The 16,859-nt window shown below is 41.3% G+C and overlaps 1 protein-coding gene across 2 annotated transcripts; it reads right to left on the reverse strand.

Annotated features, from left to right (window-relative positions):
* Window positions 1–714: 714 nt before the first annotated feature.
* On the reverse strand, window positions 715–15,184 carry LOC308478439 (uncharacterized protein). Of its 2 annotated transcripts, XM_081008216.1 has the most exons (11): window positions 15,050–15,184; window positions 9,787–10,000; window positions 8,282–8,434; window positions 6,823–6,971; window positions 5,794–5,934; window positions 5,385–5,509; window positions 3,722–3,832; window positions 3,353–3,485; window positions 3,145–3,251; window positions 2,386–2,492; window positions 715–919 (listed from the first exon to the last, which is right to left on the reverse strand). In XM_081008216.1, the coding sequence occupies exons 2-11, from the start codon at window positions 9,955–9,957 to the stop codon at window positions 908–910; spliced, it is 1,209 nt and encodes a 402-aa protein (XP_080864342.1). In that variant the 5' UTR covers window positions 9,958–10,000; window positions 15,050–15,184; the 3' UTR covers window positions 715–907. The 2 variants fall into 2 exon arrangements, with proteins under 2 accessions (XP_080864342.1, XP_080864343.1); XM_081008217.1 differs by lacking the exon at window positions 5,794–5,934.
* Between the last annotated feature and the right edge of the window lie 1,675 nt (window positions 15,185–16,859).

Consider the following 16,859-nt stretch of genomic DNA (forward strand, 5'->3'; position numbering starts at 1 on the left):
TTTTGTATGGACGTATGAGGTCCATAAATTACCATATAGCATATATTCAACAACAAAAAAACAGCTGGATATATAAAGGGCCCCATTACCTTCAGTAGCTTAGGGCCTCATCAAACCTAAATCTGGCCCTGAGCTGCTCATATATATGTATGGAAAAAGAGGGTGCATCCTTTTATCACGAGACCAGAGTGTATGTTGCCAAGTTTATTTACTCTGTGTAATGCATTTATAGCCCTTTTTCTCCAAGGAGAAAGGTGGTTATCCCCCATCTCATTTAATCCCAACAACAACCCGCTGAGATAGGTTAGACTGAGAGGCAGTGACTGGCCCAAGGTCATCCCCAGTCAAGATGTGAACCCTAGTCTCTCAAGGTCCTAGTCCAACACACTAACCACTTAAGTGGCTGCTCATGTGTACGATGCCAGTAAAGCAGGAGGTTATGTTTTGCTTTGAGACCAAGGACAGGAAACATCCTTTTCAAAATTCTGCCATAATTTGTTATATGCACCTATGAAAGCCTGATTTTCACTTGGAATAATTCACCTTTTTCACAGCTGTTGCGCACTAGGTCAACATTTTCATTGAGCTATCCCATCATGACCCCAATATCTGAACTTATTCATTTATAGTTGATCTGTGATTGACATACATCTCCAAATAGCAATGAAAATCGAAGAAGAAATGATACAAGTGTAAGTTGTACTACCAGGAAGGTGTTTTTTTGGCAGTTGTATACTTTTAATCCAATAAAATGGAAGTGGTTGTAAATAGTTATAAAGTACTTTCACAATAAAGTAGTATAAACCGTCTTTGTAGTATTTCAAAGATTAGAACAGCATGTAAATAATTGCTGAAGTGTGTTAACCTCTTTGAACCTAATTTCTGCAGGAGGCAAATCCGGACTTCATCACTTGGATTTCTGTAAAATACAAAACAAAACACATCTCAGAAGATTCCAATAAGAAGCAATTGTATGTGGAACAAACGAAAGTAGCTGGATACTAAGGTCTAACACACCAATCCAACAAGAGGAAGTGTACACACAAGTCGTCTCTCCTTCCTTGAAGGTTTTTAAGCAGATATTAGATGGCCATCAATCATGTATGATCTCGTTAAGATTCCTGCATTGCAGGGGGTTGAACTAGATGACCCCTGGGATCCCTTTGAACTCTACAGTTCTATGATTCGAAGCAGATACTCTGCAGACATTTCTCTCACCTTAAGAGCCCAGTGCAGGAATGGGGGTTCCATGTGTACAATCCTAGTCGGGACAACTAGGGCAGTGCCCTTCATAATGTCCTATTAAAGTACATGAGTGGGACAAATAGAAAAAATGGGGTTGGGGAGTGGCAAAATCTACCATACACTGCCCTGCCTCTGCCCCACCAGGCTTAATGGAGACCAGCTGCCACTACCACACTCAGGTTGTCATCACTATCATCAGTCATTGTTCCGTTGGAAAAGGGAGGACCAACCTGATCTAGCCATCTACACCCTCTTCCCGCCATTTCCACACATCCTTATCTCCTGGATCCAACTTTTTAGCCTGGAGAAATTGGCTCTCAGTCCAAGACACACTACTCTAGAGGCCCTTGCTGCCTCAATTCTCAAGAGGCAGCCAGGAGAAATGGCGGCAAATGAGAGTTCTGGGAGAGGGGAAGCCAAATGGCAGTTGTTACCAATTAAGCAGATGGAATGAACATTACTCTTGCAACTCTCTTGGATGGCACTGTATGGAATGGCCACCAATGGATTATTCCACTCAGTGCAACTCATTACTGTAGAAAGAATTTCAGAAAATAAACATGATATTCTACTAGTTTAACTTTAGTTCTGAGACTTAATACACGGAATTTTGTTCCTTTCCCTTCCTCCCATGGTTTGCAGCTCTCCATCAATTATTTGTTACTTAAGATTGTGGGATCAAGGTCTATCTATACTTTGGGGAAAGACTGCAGTATTTCTATTATGCTGATGACAGTACAGTCCATGAAGGTCTTACTTATCTTCATTTATCATTAGCTCAGTAACCTTTGTTTCTAAGCAAACAGCAGCATCTCAGTGCATCTTTGTATTAACGAAAGAGCTTTATTAGTAGTGTCCTGGCAATGGGGTGCCCTTTCTAAAGAGGCCTGGTGCCTGTGCTACAATTCTTTCAGTGCCAGGCAAAAATATGATTCATGCAAGCATTTTAACTTGTTAGAATGTTAGCTTTTAGGATTTTTATCTGTTGTTTGATTATTGTATTTGTACTGTGAAACCATGGGTTCTGCACCACCCTGAAATCTTCAATAGGACAAATGTGGCATATACATTAAATGGTGTATGTGTGTTAATATGTGTGAATAAATAAATAATGAAATAGGGGGAATTAAATTATTGCACCTTTTTCTTCCTCTTTTTTGCTGTTTTTGAACAATTCTTGAAAATTTCCCTGAAGGTCACTGATGACATCTGGGGTGTTACCTCAATGTTTATGTGTGGCATTTTGTCTATAGAGACAAATAATAATATTCAATCAGTCAGTCAGTATACCATAAACAATCATTTTCCATAAATACTCATAACCATGAAGAACATTTAATAGTAAACAATGAAGACTTGTCTGCACACAAGTTTTCATCCCTGGGTGATGACAGAGTCTGACCGTATGGATCAGGGAAAGCCTACACATAAAGATAAGCCATTACAAATAACTTTCAATTTTTTCTTGGGTTGTCACTATCACAGGGATCAGTATTTGGTTAAATGAGAGAAAGTTCCAAATGGGATAGGTCTGAGCAAAGAAGGTATTATGGTGCAATCCTAAGTATATTTGCTCAGAATAGTTGCACTTGGTTCATTCGGGCTTATTCCAACATAGTTGTGCAGTATCAATACATGTACCTCAGGTTAAGAACTTACAGTAATTCATTCTGCAGGTCCGTTCTTAACCTGAAACTGTTCTTAACCTGAGGTACCACTTTAGCTAATGGGGCCTCCTGCACTGCCGCTGCTTGATTTCTGTTCTCATTCTGAAGCAGGGTTCTTAACCCAAGGTACTATTTCTGGGTTAGCGGAGTTTGTAACCTGAAGTGTCTGTAACCCGAGGTACCACTGTATAAGCTGGCAAATCTAAAGGTTTATTGACTGCAATTATCCCACCTTTCTTTCGGTCCTTAAGAGCTTCCAATATGTTGATTGCACTTTGTTCTCCTATAGCATTGCCATCGATATCAACTTCTACTAGATGGTCAGAGTACCTGATTAGACTATGATAGAAAATATTAACAATGAAAATTGTTTCACAGTTCCACAGTACCATAAATGACAGGAGAGTGTGATTCCATGTCCTGTTAATCAGTTGCCTTACCTAGTCAACAGCTGCACAAACTCTCTGAGGTTTTCTTCTGTTTGACGAAACCTTCCATCTATGGCATTATCAGCCAAATGCAGCCTAGCTAACCATGGGCCAGGGTCAGGTTTCTTACTTTTTTTCTTTGAGACTGCAAATCGTAAGCACATAATTATTATTTCTGATACAATGAAGATAGGCAACTTCAGGTTACTCTGCATCCAGTATGGCTAGTTTTTTAAGCTGCATTCACATGACGTAAACTACAGTCTGTATCAATTCTGTAGCTTGTTGACAAATTTGTTGTGTTTTTCCTCAAACCAGCTTCAACTAGAAAACTGGATGAAGAGTAAGCGGTAGTGTTAACATTTATCTGTCTTATTTTACCTTTCCGTTTCTTTTTCTTCCTACTATTTTCCATTGTCGTAGGACTATTTGTCTTCGAAGTAGTGTTCAGATTCACAACTTTTGAGAGAAGATCTGCATCTTTGTTGGGTGCTGAAAATGAAAAGGCAGTAAGTTTAAATTTTGTTGTTACGATTTCTCGCAGGCCCTCCTGAAAGATGCTCAGCATCCAAATGAGCACAGCTACCCTGCCTGAATTGTGCTCTCTGAGCTCCTGGATGTTGAGTTATATGAGTCAGTTTTAAATACACTTGGAATCAAGCATTGCCACAGTTATGCTGTGGGGTGGGGTAGAGGGGAGATACTTCTATAACTGCTTCGACTGCCCAAATCCAATTAAAGAACTGCTTGAGTTAACTCCAAGCCTATAAACCTGATCCTTCAAAACATCTGCATGACCGCATCATTAGGAATCTCTGATTCATGCAGCAGCCTCCTAACCATCAGCACATTTTGCTATTTGCAGACATCACTATCAAGCACAGGCTGAAGGACTTCGCCCTGTTGCTTCCTGCACTGCTCTTTATATCCGAAATCAAGTCAAACTATACAGAACTGCCCCTTTTCTCCAGAAGCGTTGCAGACAATCATGGGATTGCAACAAAAAGTCTGGTATTTCCACACTTAGGCTCCTCAGCTAGGATGCCTCCTTTGCATGGGCCTTCTCTTTTGTCTTAACTGACCTCTCCCGGAGCCAGTTCCACTGGCTGCTGCTTGTGGGTTTGCTTTGTAGCTCTGCAGCTTTGCCTCCATTTTCAGTAAATCCATGATGTTCCATTTCTCTTTGTTATATGCTAAGCTTGGATCCTAGAACAATAGGCAAATAGGATCCTAGAATGTAACAACTGATTGGCCTGCAGGAAAAGACCAATCAGTCTCCAGGAGGGAAGCAGAACCAGCCAATCAGATGGGACTCATTGTGTAAATAATGTATATAAAAGCCTGAGGTTTGGGGGGCAACTCATTCACTGTTTTACAAGCTTCATTAAAGAGCATGAACTCACTACAGGACTCCGAGTATATTTCACTCTTATTTTTAAAACTAAAACAATGGGAGGTTCTTGTAGAGTTTTCACCATCCATTCATTCCCTGTCAAAGCCAGACCACTGAGAGATGTGCAATAGCTTGTGCAAAACATCAGGCAGAACATGAGACTGTGCTTTGATGCTGCACACAGTTCTGGACACGAACCTCAAGAACCACCAAAGATTTGCTTCCATATATACTTTATATGCATTGCTCTCCAAAGTCTAAATAGATCCTTGAAACAATGGAAACTGATTGAAGATGAGTGAATGGTGTCCATATTTCCTTTTTTGAAACTGTCAGTTTCTATTCCTCCTGTTTGTTCTTTTCATTATTTTTCATATAGACGTGTCTTAAAAACAGCCCAAGAAAATGCATGGCCATAATGAACTTTGTCCTGTTTGTATTGTTTTTAGTGGAGTTTTGCCTAGAGCTGAAATATGCAAATGCTTGAGTTGTTTTAAAAATGGCAAATCATACCATTTAATTTTAACATTTAGAAGGTTGCAATCCTATACACACACTTATGTGTAAGTCCCATAGAAGTCAATGGAACTTACTATGTTACAGGATTGCAATGCAAGTTGCATGAGTGAATTGCCCCAAAGGCAATCCTACCTTCAAGGCTGAGTTGAGCATTTGCTTTCTTTACTTGTCCAATGCTTTCTTCAAACTCTGCTATTGGTCTGAGGAGTTCTATGGCCCCCAAACATTGCAAGTGATTACCATTCAGGAACAAGTTGCTGCAATAAACAATTTAAAATGATTTCACAGACAATGGTTAAAAAGAATATTAAGTATTATTTCAACATATTTTCTTGTTTTTAGAAGCAGATTTTCCCCCATTACAGAAATTTTAAACAAAACAGAAAACACTTATTTAGTCTATTTACAAGATATATAGCAATCAAAAATGTTAAAGCAATAACATCAATGCAAACAACAAAAACAGCACAAGCAGAATAAAAACACTCTAAAACAGTTCAAACCCAGCTCTCAATCAATCAATCAATCAATCAAAACATACCAAATGGCAGTTTGGACTACAAGAGTTGCTAATGTTAATCCACTTTTGGGCCCTAAATCACAGTAGCAGAGGCTCAGAGTTAAAAGCTTTCTATTCCCATCTAATCCATCAGTAAGTCTATTGACACAGTTATCACCACATCTGTAAAGAAAATAATAAATTAGGTAGACAACAGTTTAAAAGAAGGCTGTTTACTCCTACCTTAAACATATAGTTATTTAACCAGTATTCTATTATTGCACATAGGTTTGATTCTAATTGAAGCAAGTCATTTAGACACATTCCTGGAAAGACTTAAACTGAAAAAATAAGGGAACAATACACAAAAAACTGGCATAAAGTAAGCTTGGTATAAATTAAATTGGTGTGAAGTACAACAGATCCAAAAGAGCAGGGCTACTGCTGGCTGAGCCAATATAAGTCCAGCAGAGGGAAAACAAACCTTTAAAATAGTGTTTGCAATCTTTTTGCAATCTTAACTTATGCTGGGTCACCAGGTCACATGACAGAGCTAAATGGGCTTAGGATCCAGCCTAAATCCACCCTCTCTGGTCCCACCTCTGCCATGTCCGCAGAAAGCCCCTTTTCCCTAGGTTTAAGACAAATTAGTTGGACTTGGTTCAACCAGCTGGTCCTTGACATTACATTTTGACTGAATTCAACAACCTGGTTCTATTAACAGAAGCCAGACTCCCATTAGTGCAATGGGGCTCCTTCCCACCAGCTTACCTCCATGCCTCCCCCAAATCTGCTTTGGAGGTTTGGGAGATACCATAGAGTAAGTTGTCCTGCCAGACTTAGCTATGTCCACTTCCCTTCACCTGGGGAAGAACTAGGTAAGAGCTTGTTCTCTTCCAGTCTACCTGAGTTCAGCATGTGAAGAGGTTTGAGCTGGTTGCTCCAGCTCAACCACATGGATATCACAAGCCACTCTTGAGTTCCTATACCAATAATCTAGGAACTCCTACATGGCTTCCACAGCTCCTCTTTTCTTTAGGGTGAAGAAGTGAAACTAATAGTTTTTCTTACTTGGAATAATCCAGAACAAGAGAACTCAGACGGCTGTAAGGCAGAGCCATTCCAAGTCTCTCCATGCTCCAAAGGTCTAATACATGATGAGTTATTTCTAATTTGGAAAAGGGGTAGATGGTACGTCCATCCAGTTCTAGCAAGATTGCCTAAAACACAAATAAGAAGAACAAAAATCCAGATTTATCCAAACGATTAACGCTTCTAATTTGAATTCTTTGCGTGCTTTGAAAGTGTTCCTACTTAGCTTAGTCCTGCCACACTAAAAGCATAACATTCAATATTCCTGGACACCATAGTTCTGTATTTAACTACATGGTATGAATACAATTTGATGTAATATTTTTCACCCTGATGTACATTCATTCTACCTTTCTCCAGTGCTAAAAATGTTGACATACACTCTCTCTATAGTTTACAAATAGCTACCATGGAATAACAGTTATTTCTCCACTTGTACTTCCCTAGATGGTGGCCAACACTCTAGTCAGGGAAGAGGATTAGACTGACGAGTCAGATGGCTATATATCAGGCCTGTCCAACAGCTCAAAAACTTTGGCTCCCCCCAAAAAGCTCAAAAACTACTCTGATCAATCCTCCAATGACAACGGGTAGATCACTGCCAGTTTTTTTATGCTGTGAGTAGATCGCAGTCTCTTTGGAGTTGGATGGGCCTGCTATAGATCATCTGTCATGGCCATCTGTCATGGATGCTTTAGCTGAGATTCCTGCATTGCAGAGGGTTGGACCAGATGACCCTTAGGTCCCTTCAAACTATACAATTCTATGATTCTATGATCTGTGACACATTGAGGTCCAATGCTTGGTGGTAAGCAGATGTGCTTACTCACAGGTGTCTGGTTGAGTCATCAAATTTGCCAGCAACACTGTCCTCTAGACCCACTCCAACCTACTCACACTTGCATATTGGGCCAAGGGCTAGAAAAATGGCATTGGTTTCTCTGGGGTCCAAAAAACACTGTTCAAGTGCCTTTGTTCCTTGCAAATTTCTTTAATTTAGCTGCTTCCAGGTCCAGAGCTAGCAACAAGTGAACTCTTGTCAGCTTGATGGTGAATAAGTTCAGCAACAGCAAATTGTTCCCCACTTAAAAGATCATCCCAAGTGTAAGATGGAATATGGCATCCATAAAAAGGGCTCGGGCATTCTGGAGAACTACATTTCCCAAGGTCCCTGGCACCTGGGTTACAGGTGTTGCGGCCTTCAAGCAAGGCTTTTTGTGGTTGTAGCCAGTGGCAGGTATTGTATGCTTTGTGGGAAGAGAAGGGAGAAGCTGCGATGGCAGGGACTCTGAGTCTCATTTCTCCCACCCTCAATAATACACTGGCTCTCTCCTACAATGACTGTGAGAAGCTGATGTCCAGACTGTATTTATTTTATTTTTTGAGTTGGTTGTGAAAGTCTCAGGTTCCTTTACCAATGGCTTGTGTTCAAACTTACAAGGTTTGCAATATCTTGAGGATATAGGTTAATTCCACAGATACAGAGCTCCTTCCCTCGCCGATATCGTTCATCTCGGATAGTCCTCAGTAAAGGAGTGAGATAAACTGGATGCACATTTCTTGATATGCTCTCTACATTTGTAAGCACAAACTAGAGAAGAAAAAGAAAAGCTTGATAACAATCCTGCCACTAAAACTTTACTGATTCCTTTTATTTTTTCCTCTTCCCTCAATTTCCTCAACAGAACTTCCAGCATTAATATAAATAGTAGAGGTAACAGAGGGCATCCCTGCCTTGTGCCCTTCATAATCTCAATGTTTTCTGTAACAATACCGTTAATTATCAACCTTGCCTTTTGTTTAAAGTAAATAGCTTCTATTCTATATCATTATGGAATGGGATGTCCCTCTTTTCATCGAGAAATGTTGGAGGGTACATCTTTGGCATAGGCATCATGTAATATATAATTACTCACACTGCACTAGTGTGTCTTTGGTGTTCTTTCATAATAAAGGAGCCATCAGATGTTCAATTTGCATGGTTTAATTTAATGGACTTTTTAGCAAATTGCAGGGATGCGGGTGGCGCTGTGGTCTAAACCACAGAGCCTAGGGCTTGCCGATCAGAAGGTCGGCAGTTTGAATCCCCGCAATGGGGGTGAGCTCCCATTGTTCAGTCCCAGCTCCTGCCCACCTAGCAGTTCAAAAGCATGTCAAGTGCAAGTAGATAAATACTATTTTTCGCTCTATAAGACTCACCAGACCATAAGATGCACCTAGTTTTTGGAGGAGGAAAACAAGAAAAAAAATATTCTGAATCCCAGAAGCCAGATCCCTCTCGCTGTTCTGGCTTCTGGGATAGCCGCGCGCAGCCTCTTTAGGGCAGCAGGATGAAGGCTCCCCCTGCCCTGAAGAGGCTTCGCACAGCAAAGCTAGAACAGCAAGAGGGAGCGCTGCACAGTGATCCCTCTCGCTGTTCTGGCTTCTGGGATAGCTGCGCAGCCTGCATTCGCTCCATAAGACGCACACACATTTCCCCTTACTTTTTAGGAGGGAAAAAGTGCATCTTATAGAGCGACAAATACGGTAGGTACCGCTCCAGCAGGAAGGTAAACGGCATTTCCGTGCGCTGCTCTGATTCGCCAGAAGCGGCTTAGTCATGCTGGCCACATGACCCGGAAGCTGTCTGCAGACAAACGCCAGCTCCCTCGGCCTATAGAGTGAGAGGAGCGTGCAACCCCAGAATTGTCCACGACTGGACCTAATGGTAAGGGGTACCTTTACCTTAGCAAATTGCAAATATACAAAGAGAGAAGATAACTTCTGGTTAACCTACCTCAGGAGAGAGGGCAATAGAGTTGCTAATCAGCTAGAACCATGCTTCCCTCTAAAGGAATAATTTGTTGTTGTTGATTAAAAAATACAGTTGGGGTATAATCCCCAATATCATTTGGTTCTAGTTCACAAAGGCACGTCAATTTTTTATTTATAATCCATTCTTACCTTAGTAATGAACATATCATTTGTTACACATTGCTGTAAATCCTGTTTGATAGTTGGACTGACACAACTTTGGGATGCCGTGCAATGCTTTTCATAAGTTTGCAGGAACTTTTCAAGGATATTCATAGCTAAGCCGGCTTTAGGTTTTGGTTTGCCTTTTAGCTTTGGCATGACTTCTTTCCTTGATGTTGTCAGTTGCCACAGAATGTGGACTCTGAAAAAAGAATAGTAGGTTTGAGGAGCAAAGGCAAGAGGTTGTAACTTGCAGGCCTTCCTTAAAGAAATCCATTGTTCTTAAATAGATTAGGCTTCTATACCAAAATCAGGGAAAGGAGCTAGATTCAAGAAAAAAATAACAAGTCATCTGTCCTGGTATGAGGCTGTGTACACATTTGATATAAATTATATGTGTGTGTACTGCAAAAGTTTGTTTTAGGGTATCATGTGATTGATCTCCATACTAGTGATCTGATGAAGCAGATTTTTGAGTCCCCCATAGTCTAATTCGAAGGTGTAGGTGCTAATCCTAAATCTTTGGGTTTTATCCCTCTATGGGGATGTATGGAGAGCTCCTCTGTCAATGTAGTCCCTTTGCCATCCAAGCTAGTGTTCAAAATTCTCCAATGTGTCTAGTCCTTTCAAGGTGTTCCACCCCTTGCCCACCAATAGGAATAAAGGATGCAGATGATCCACCTCATGGTGTGATGGGTGCCTTGACCAATAGGAGTGGGGCACACCTCTGACATCGAAGAGGGTTCCCACACAGCAAACACCCCAAAACTTTTACACAGATATAATAGTAGGAAGCAATAGCTTTCATAAACAGATCCTGTGTTATTGCTGAATTCACACATATTCTTTTGCTGGAGAAAATAATAATTTAATCAAACTGTGTTTTGATTATTCTGTTTTCTTTTGAGTCTATGGCCTAGCTAAGCTAAAAGGGCCTGTACCTGTCTTTTACAGTACAGAACTAGCTGCTTTTAGGTACTGTACATAGTGAATGTCTGTTCCAGAACACTGAAAGAATAAACTGTTAGAATCTATGGTGGGCATTGTATGCATGAAAAGAGAATCAGCTAGGCATGGCAGTTGTGATTAATCTTGAATTGTTTTGTAGACTGATGAAAGAGGACATTGGAAGACATTTAATGTACAGGAAAATTAGTCAAAGTCTTAGTCAAACTTAGTCAAACTTAGTCAAAAAATTAGTCAAACAATAAAGAAAGGCACTTGAAAATGATTATATGTAATCACATGATATTATGATGAGGGCTGATCTGAAGAGCCAAATGATTTTGATTGTTTCAGGATGGCTTGGAACTATTAAAATTGGTGTGATCCGTTGATCAGTGAAATTAAATGACGTGTGTAGTCTGGAAGTGTATAAAAACATTGTGTCAGATGTGGTTCTTTGCAGCCTTCTGCTTATTTTTGAGGCTGTCCCTGTGTACATTTGTATTTCGATAAAGGCCTATCTTTTCACTTGGAGCCTGCATCCTTTTCCTTTGGGTTTATGTGAGGGTAACCTCCAGTCTGGGAACCCCCCTTTAAATTTATCCAACACATTAAATTCCCAAACTCAGTGTACTGCGCACAGAAAACTGAAGCAACCCACAAGCGTTTCAGCTGCCATTTGGATTTATTAGCACAATACACCAACCAGGCAGATTTATTCTATACAGCAGCACTGGTTGCCATAGCAATACCAGCCCTGAATCCAAACTGTGAGTAGTATGTTAGGACTACTGTAACTGCCTCTGTCAACAGACCAGAGCACATAATTCTGCTACACAGAACAAGCTCTGCTTGCCTTTGTGAACAATGGACCAAACAAAGGAGCCCCAATCACAACCCAATACAGAGTTAAGTGTGCTTAAGGCCACTGAAATCAATGGTGCAAGGCTGAAATTACATGCTGAATTAAGTTACATGCATCTCCCCGTGGTTTTTCTCTCTCCCCTACTCCATACTCCTACACAGCTGAGAAGGCTGCAGTCTTCAACATAAGATTGGGGTGGGGGTAAATGGTTGATTAAAACTTTCAACTCAGGCCACTTACCCATTCAAAATCTCCCCTTAAGCTGATTTTCATTGTATGTAGGGTGATTTCGAGCAGGGACTTGATTTTGAGCAGGGGGAGCGAAATGTTGGAGGCGAAATGATAGCAAAATCCCTGTTTCATTCTTTCAATGCTCATATTTTGCCCTGACTCCATCCACTTGGTGGATGAACATTGGGAAGAGCTACATGGCTGTGACTTGTACATACAGTGGTACCTCGGGTTACATACGCTTCAGGTTACATACGCTTCAAGTTACAGACTCCACTAACCAAGAAATAGTGCTTCAGGTTAAGAACTTTTATTTCAGGATGAGAACAGAAATCGTGCTCCGGCGGCACGGCAGCAGAAGGAGGCCCCATTAGCTAAAGTGGTGCTTCAGGTTAAGAACAGTTTCAGGTTAAGTACGGACCTCCGGAACGAATTAAGTACTTAACCCGAGGTACCACTGTATACTTCTCTGCATGGTGCTGGACACTTGGTTTTTAGTATTTGAGTGTTTGACTGGCAGTATCAGTTTGCTAATTCATTTTTTTACAAAGCTTTTATGCATCTTGGTCATAAATTCAACTTCATTATATAAGAAAACATGGGAAGCCAGTTGTTAACATAGTGCTATGAGTTGGGGGGGGAGGGGAATGGCAGTATGCTGAGACCGTTCTGATTCATGGATCCAGCAAGGATTCAAATGGTTGAAACAGCCAGACAGTGTTGTTGGCATCCACCTGTCTTGAGAGGCAATGGAGTGCACCTCTGGGGACGAAGTCAAACTGCTGCGTTACTGGCACTGAAGTGACCTCCCTGGGATGCAAGCCTGGGCAGTGTGTATGGAGTCCCTGGGCTGCCTAAATGACAAGACACACAGGCCACTCAGCCTTGCTGATGTGGTCCAAAAGAAAGCAGAGCAATACGTTTGGCACCAGTTTAGCTGCAGGAGTTGCTGGAAGGAGGCATACAAGGCACCACCCCACTTTGTGTAGGATTTATGCCTTAACCTTTCCTTCTCTTGAAGATATCCTGCAAAGCAGCAGCAGAGGTTTAGGATCAGGGTTTTCCTTCTCCTAGATGGGCTACCTTCCCAGGGTGACGAGCAAACCTCTTGATAATGGCCCTCTATAATAATAATAATAATAATGATAATGATAATGATAATAATGATAATAAATTTTATTTATACCCCGCCCTCCCCAGCCAAGACCAGGCTCAGGGCGGCTGACACCAGGTATAAAAACAATTGACTGAAATACAACTTAAAAACAAGATTAAAATACAACATTAAAATATGAAAATACAGCCTCATTTCAGTAGGAACTCAAATCAAAAACTTTTTGGGGGATGAAAACGTCAAGTCTTCACCAAGGCCAACTATCGAGACTGGGCCTATGTGGGCCAGAAAAAAGCCAGGCAAGTCCCCAAATAGGAGTTCCATCACATAAGGAGAAAGGAAAAAGGAAAAAGGAAAGAGGGGGGGGGATCTAAATATATAACAAAAGAAGTGCCTCTGTGCCAGACAGCAAATAGGTTGGACAACCTCCTCAACTTGCTGGCAGTTAGAAAAAAGACACAACCCAGAGGTGAGTTGTGTGTGTGTGTGTGTGTGTGTGTGTGTGTGTGTGTGTGTGTAAGTTAGAAGTGGAAGGGAGAGACATGCCTGATTTCTGCTTGCATCCAAGGCTGTGGCTATGAGTGAAGAAGCAAGACCCTCTTGAGGTGTTAATGCTGTGAACCCATTCATCGTGGGCTCAGGTTGTATATAGGTGTAAATAAACCATATATCATAGAGATAATGCAGTCTCTGCTGGCCTTCATTCCAAAGGAAACATGAACCCTCGATAAGAGCCTGCGACTCCTGGATTCTTGCACCACTTGGAGATAGGGATGGTGTGCAACAATATGAAGAGCCCTGCATCTTCACAAGCTCACAAGCAGGATCTAACCCCATTTGTGATTCCCAGCAACTGGTGCACAGCCTCTGACAGTAGAGGCAGAACAGAACCTTAGTAGCCACAGAGCCTTAGTAGAACAGAGCCTTAGTCTTATCCCCATAATTTTATAAAGGTAAAGGTAAAGGTACCCCTGCCCGTACAGGCCAGTCGTGGCCGACTCTAGGGTTGTGCGCCCATCTCACTTAAGAGGCTGGGGGCCAGCGCTGTCCGGAGACACTTCCGGGTCACGTGGCCAGCGTGACGAAGCTCTCTGGCGAGCCAGCACCAGCGCAACACACGGAAACGCCATTTACCTTCCCGCTAGAAAGTGGTCCCTATTTATCTACTTGCACTTAGGTGTGTTTTTGAACTGCTAGGTGGGCAGGAGCTGAGACCGAAAGACGGGAGTTCACCCCGCCACGGGGATTCGAACCGCCGACCATACGATCGGCAAGTCCTAGGCACTGAGGTTTTACCCACAGCGCCACCCGCGTCCCTCATAATTTTATAGATCTGACCAAACCTCTGTTTTTCAAAGTCACAATAGACTGGAACTGTATAAAACTCTAGTAAAAGCAGCTGCTGGAAGACTCTAGTGGCTGATTTAATGGAAGATAAAATACACTAAGCAAACCATGGAAATGGGCTCTCTCTCTAAAACGCCTGATAAAATCAGCTATAAGAATTGCATATTCACATGTTCTAAAGCACAGAGACATTTCTAACTCATTATTAATTTGTGTCACTAACTCTGTAATGTGTGTGCCCAAGATTTACTGTTGAAATAATAAATCACTGAAAAGCCCTAAATTGGGACAGGGAGAAGACACACACACATACAGACCATCTTCCTTACATTTGCCCCTCGGGCTTTATTCATCATCACTGCTGCATGACATAAGGCGGCATGCAAACCATTTCAGCTCCTAGGACCTGCTGCTTGGGTACCATGGCTGGCCAGGACTTGCACTCGATAACTTTCTAAGATTGCTGGGGCACAACTCTAGTTCTGCCATGAGGGAAGTAGGGTTCCTGCTCTTGGGTCCAGACAGCTATACTGCACACAGGCAGCTCAGGAATGGGCACAAAATTGCTCCAGTCCTTATTTAGCTATTGGAATGGCCATTATCCCAGGAGAATATGGAAGCCATAGCATCTGACAATAAGTGCACTGGCAGGGTTTTATTTTTGGTTGGATTCTGCAGGTCAGTCCCCAGAAGGAAGATGGGATCAGCTTGGCTTAGTTTGCCCAGTTGGAGGAAGGAATTGTACTTACCCACTTTGGTAAACACACCAAATATTGCAAAGGAGTTGAAGTCTGGCAATTTGTAGGCTTTGTTAATTCTCAGAAGAGTGGGTACAGTGCCCCTCCCACCCATCCCGTTTACCCTTTGGAATTTCTCTCTGAATTTCTCCTGCGCTTCCTACAACTGGAGTGTTTTCAGGTCACCTAGCAACCTTGTGACATGACTGAGGAACAGAGAAAGCTTGTTTTATTTAAAGAGCCAGGATTATCCTGCATTTCAGCTCATATAACCCTTATTCTTGTCTGTTTAATCAGGGATGTCTTAATAACAGAAGAAAGTGAGACGAGATTGAGAGTGTGCAGAGAAAGGAGAGGATTTATAATTTTACATGAATAATTTTTATTATTATTTTGTACCTTTTTTTTTACCCTGATCTTGCAGAACACTAAAAAAATACAATTAACTGAAATACCATCAGGTTACATTCACAACCAAATTGTCTCCCTTGTGCCTTAGTTTATGTGCCCTAGCTAAACTATCAAATTATACAGAAGTATGTATTTGAAAGATGTGTGTTAACATTGAACATTGAAGACTACATTTGTAAATCTCAATTTCTTTATTTGTATGTGTAAAAATCAATTTTTACAGGAAAACATTCCTCATAACCAATTATAATAATTAGCATGCAGAAGAAAATTAACCTCACTGACAACCCAACATCAGTTACAGCTTGATATTGTATTGATGATTTGTTGTCTGTCTGTTTGAAGTAAACATCACACAGACCCAGTTAAGCCAGTCTATTGGAGATGAGGAAACCTCATTTTCTGATGTCCAGCCAAACTCAATCTGGCAATGATATGTAATAAGGAAGGATACCTGAATATTTGATAGTGACAGTATTGTCACATCAGAATAAAGCATCGGGTGATATCCAAGCCAAAACTTTTGAATTTAGCTGCATAATCACAACATAGTGCCTTAATCTCCTAGATAATCTTATGATGTGGTGATTGCATCTCCTTAGACATCTATTGTTATCAGTTGTATATATCATATGCAATTTCCATGATGATACGTGTCATATTTCTTAATTCCACCTTCTCATATATGGTAGCCATGTTGGCCCATAATAAATTATTTTATACACCCCCCCACCCCCATTAGGGCAGTATATATCCTAGACCAACCAACATCTTACAAAAGAGTGTGCTATTTTTTTTTTAAGTTCTCCAGTGCTTTCCCCCCTAAGGGTAAGCAAGGGTACATAGTACTGGCACCTTCTCTCCCCCCATGTTAAAAGCGTGGCACTTACTGTAACAACTTCACACTGAATACCAGCACCGGTTTTTCCTTTAAAAAAAAAAAAAAAAAAAAAAGAGCGCTGACCAGAACTCTTCATCAGATGAACTGGCAAAGAAAACAAAGGATGTGGAAGAAAAATGTCTGATGCTTGAGCCAAGGATAGACCTTGCATTTACTGAGTCTTAAGATGCAATGTGGAAGGGGACTGGGCAGGATCCAACATTGGGTGGGTAGACTTCACTTTCCTCCCCCTCCCCCGCCTCCCATGTACCACCAAAATCTGCTTCAGAGGATCCCTCAACCCTTTGGAATAGATTTTGAGGACATGCATGAGGGTGGAGGTGAGGAAGGTGAAGTCCAATTGCAAAAGCCAGTACTGCTGATGCATGGGCTGTGTTGGATGCAACCCATTCCAAAGGGGCCGTTAGGTGAAGTAACTCACTTTGACTCCTACTTTTTAATTTTATTTTTTTAAAAACCTACCTCGCTGCCTGAAATTAACCTTCAGATTTGTTTATTTTAAAACCCTGC

The sequence above is a fragment of the Podarcis pityusensis genome (genome assembly GCF_964106645.2).
Source record: "Podarcis pityusensis genome assembly, chromosome: 5".
Classification (NCBI taxonomy): domain Eukaryota; kingdom Metazoa; phylum Chordata; class Lepidosauria; order Squamata; family Lacertidae; genus Podarcis; species Podarcis pityusensis.

What these genes read in the sequence shown, in the direction of transcription:
- LOC308478439 (XM_081008216.1), bottom strand. Translation starts at nt 9,957, where the DNA reads ATGCCAAAGCTAAAAGGCAAACCAAAACCTAAAGCCGGCTTAGCTATG. An exon ending in GTAGTCCAAACTGCCATTTG is followed by an intron (nt 5,510 to 5,793) that starts GTATGTTTTGAT and finishes TGTTTATTGCAG; the next exon opens with CAACTTGTTCCTGAATGGTA. An exon ending in GAAGAAAAAGAAACGGAAAG is followed by an intron (nt 3,486 to 3,721) that starts GTAAAATAAGAC and finishes TACGATTTGCAG; the next exon opens with TCTCAAAGAAAAAAAGTAAG.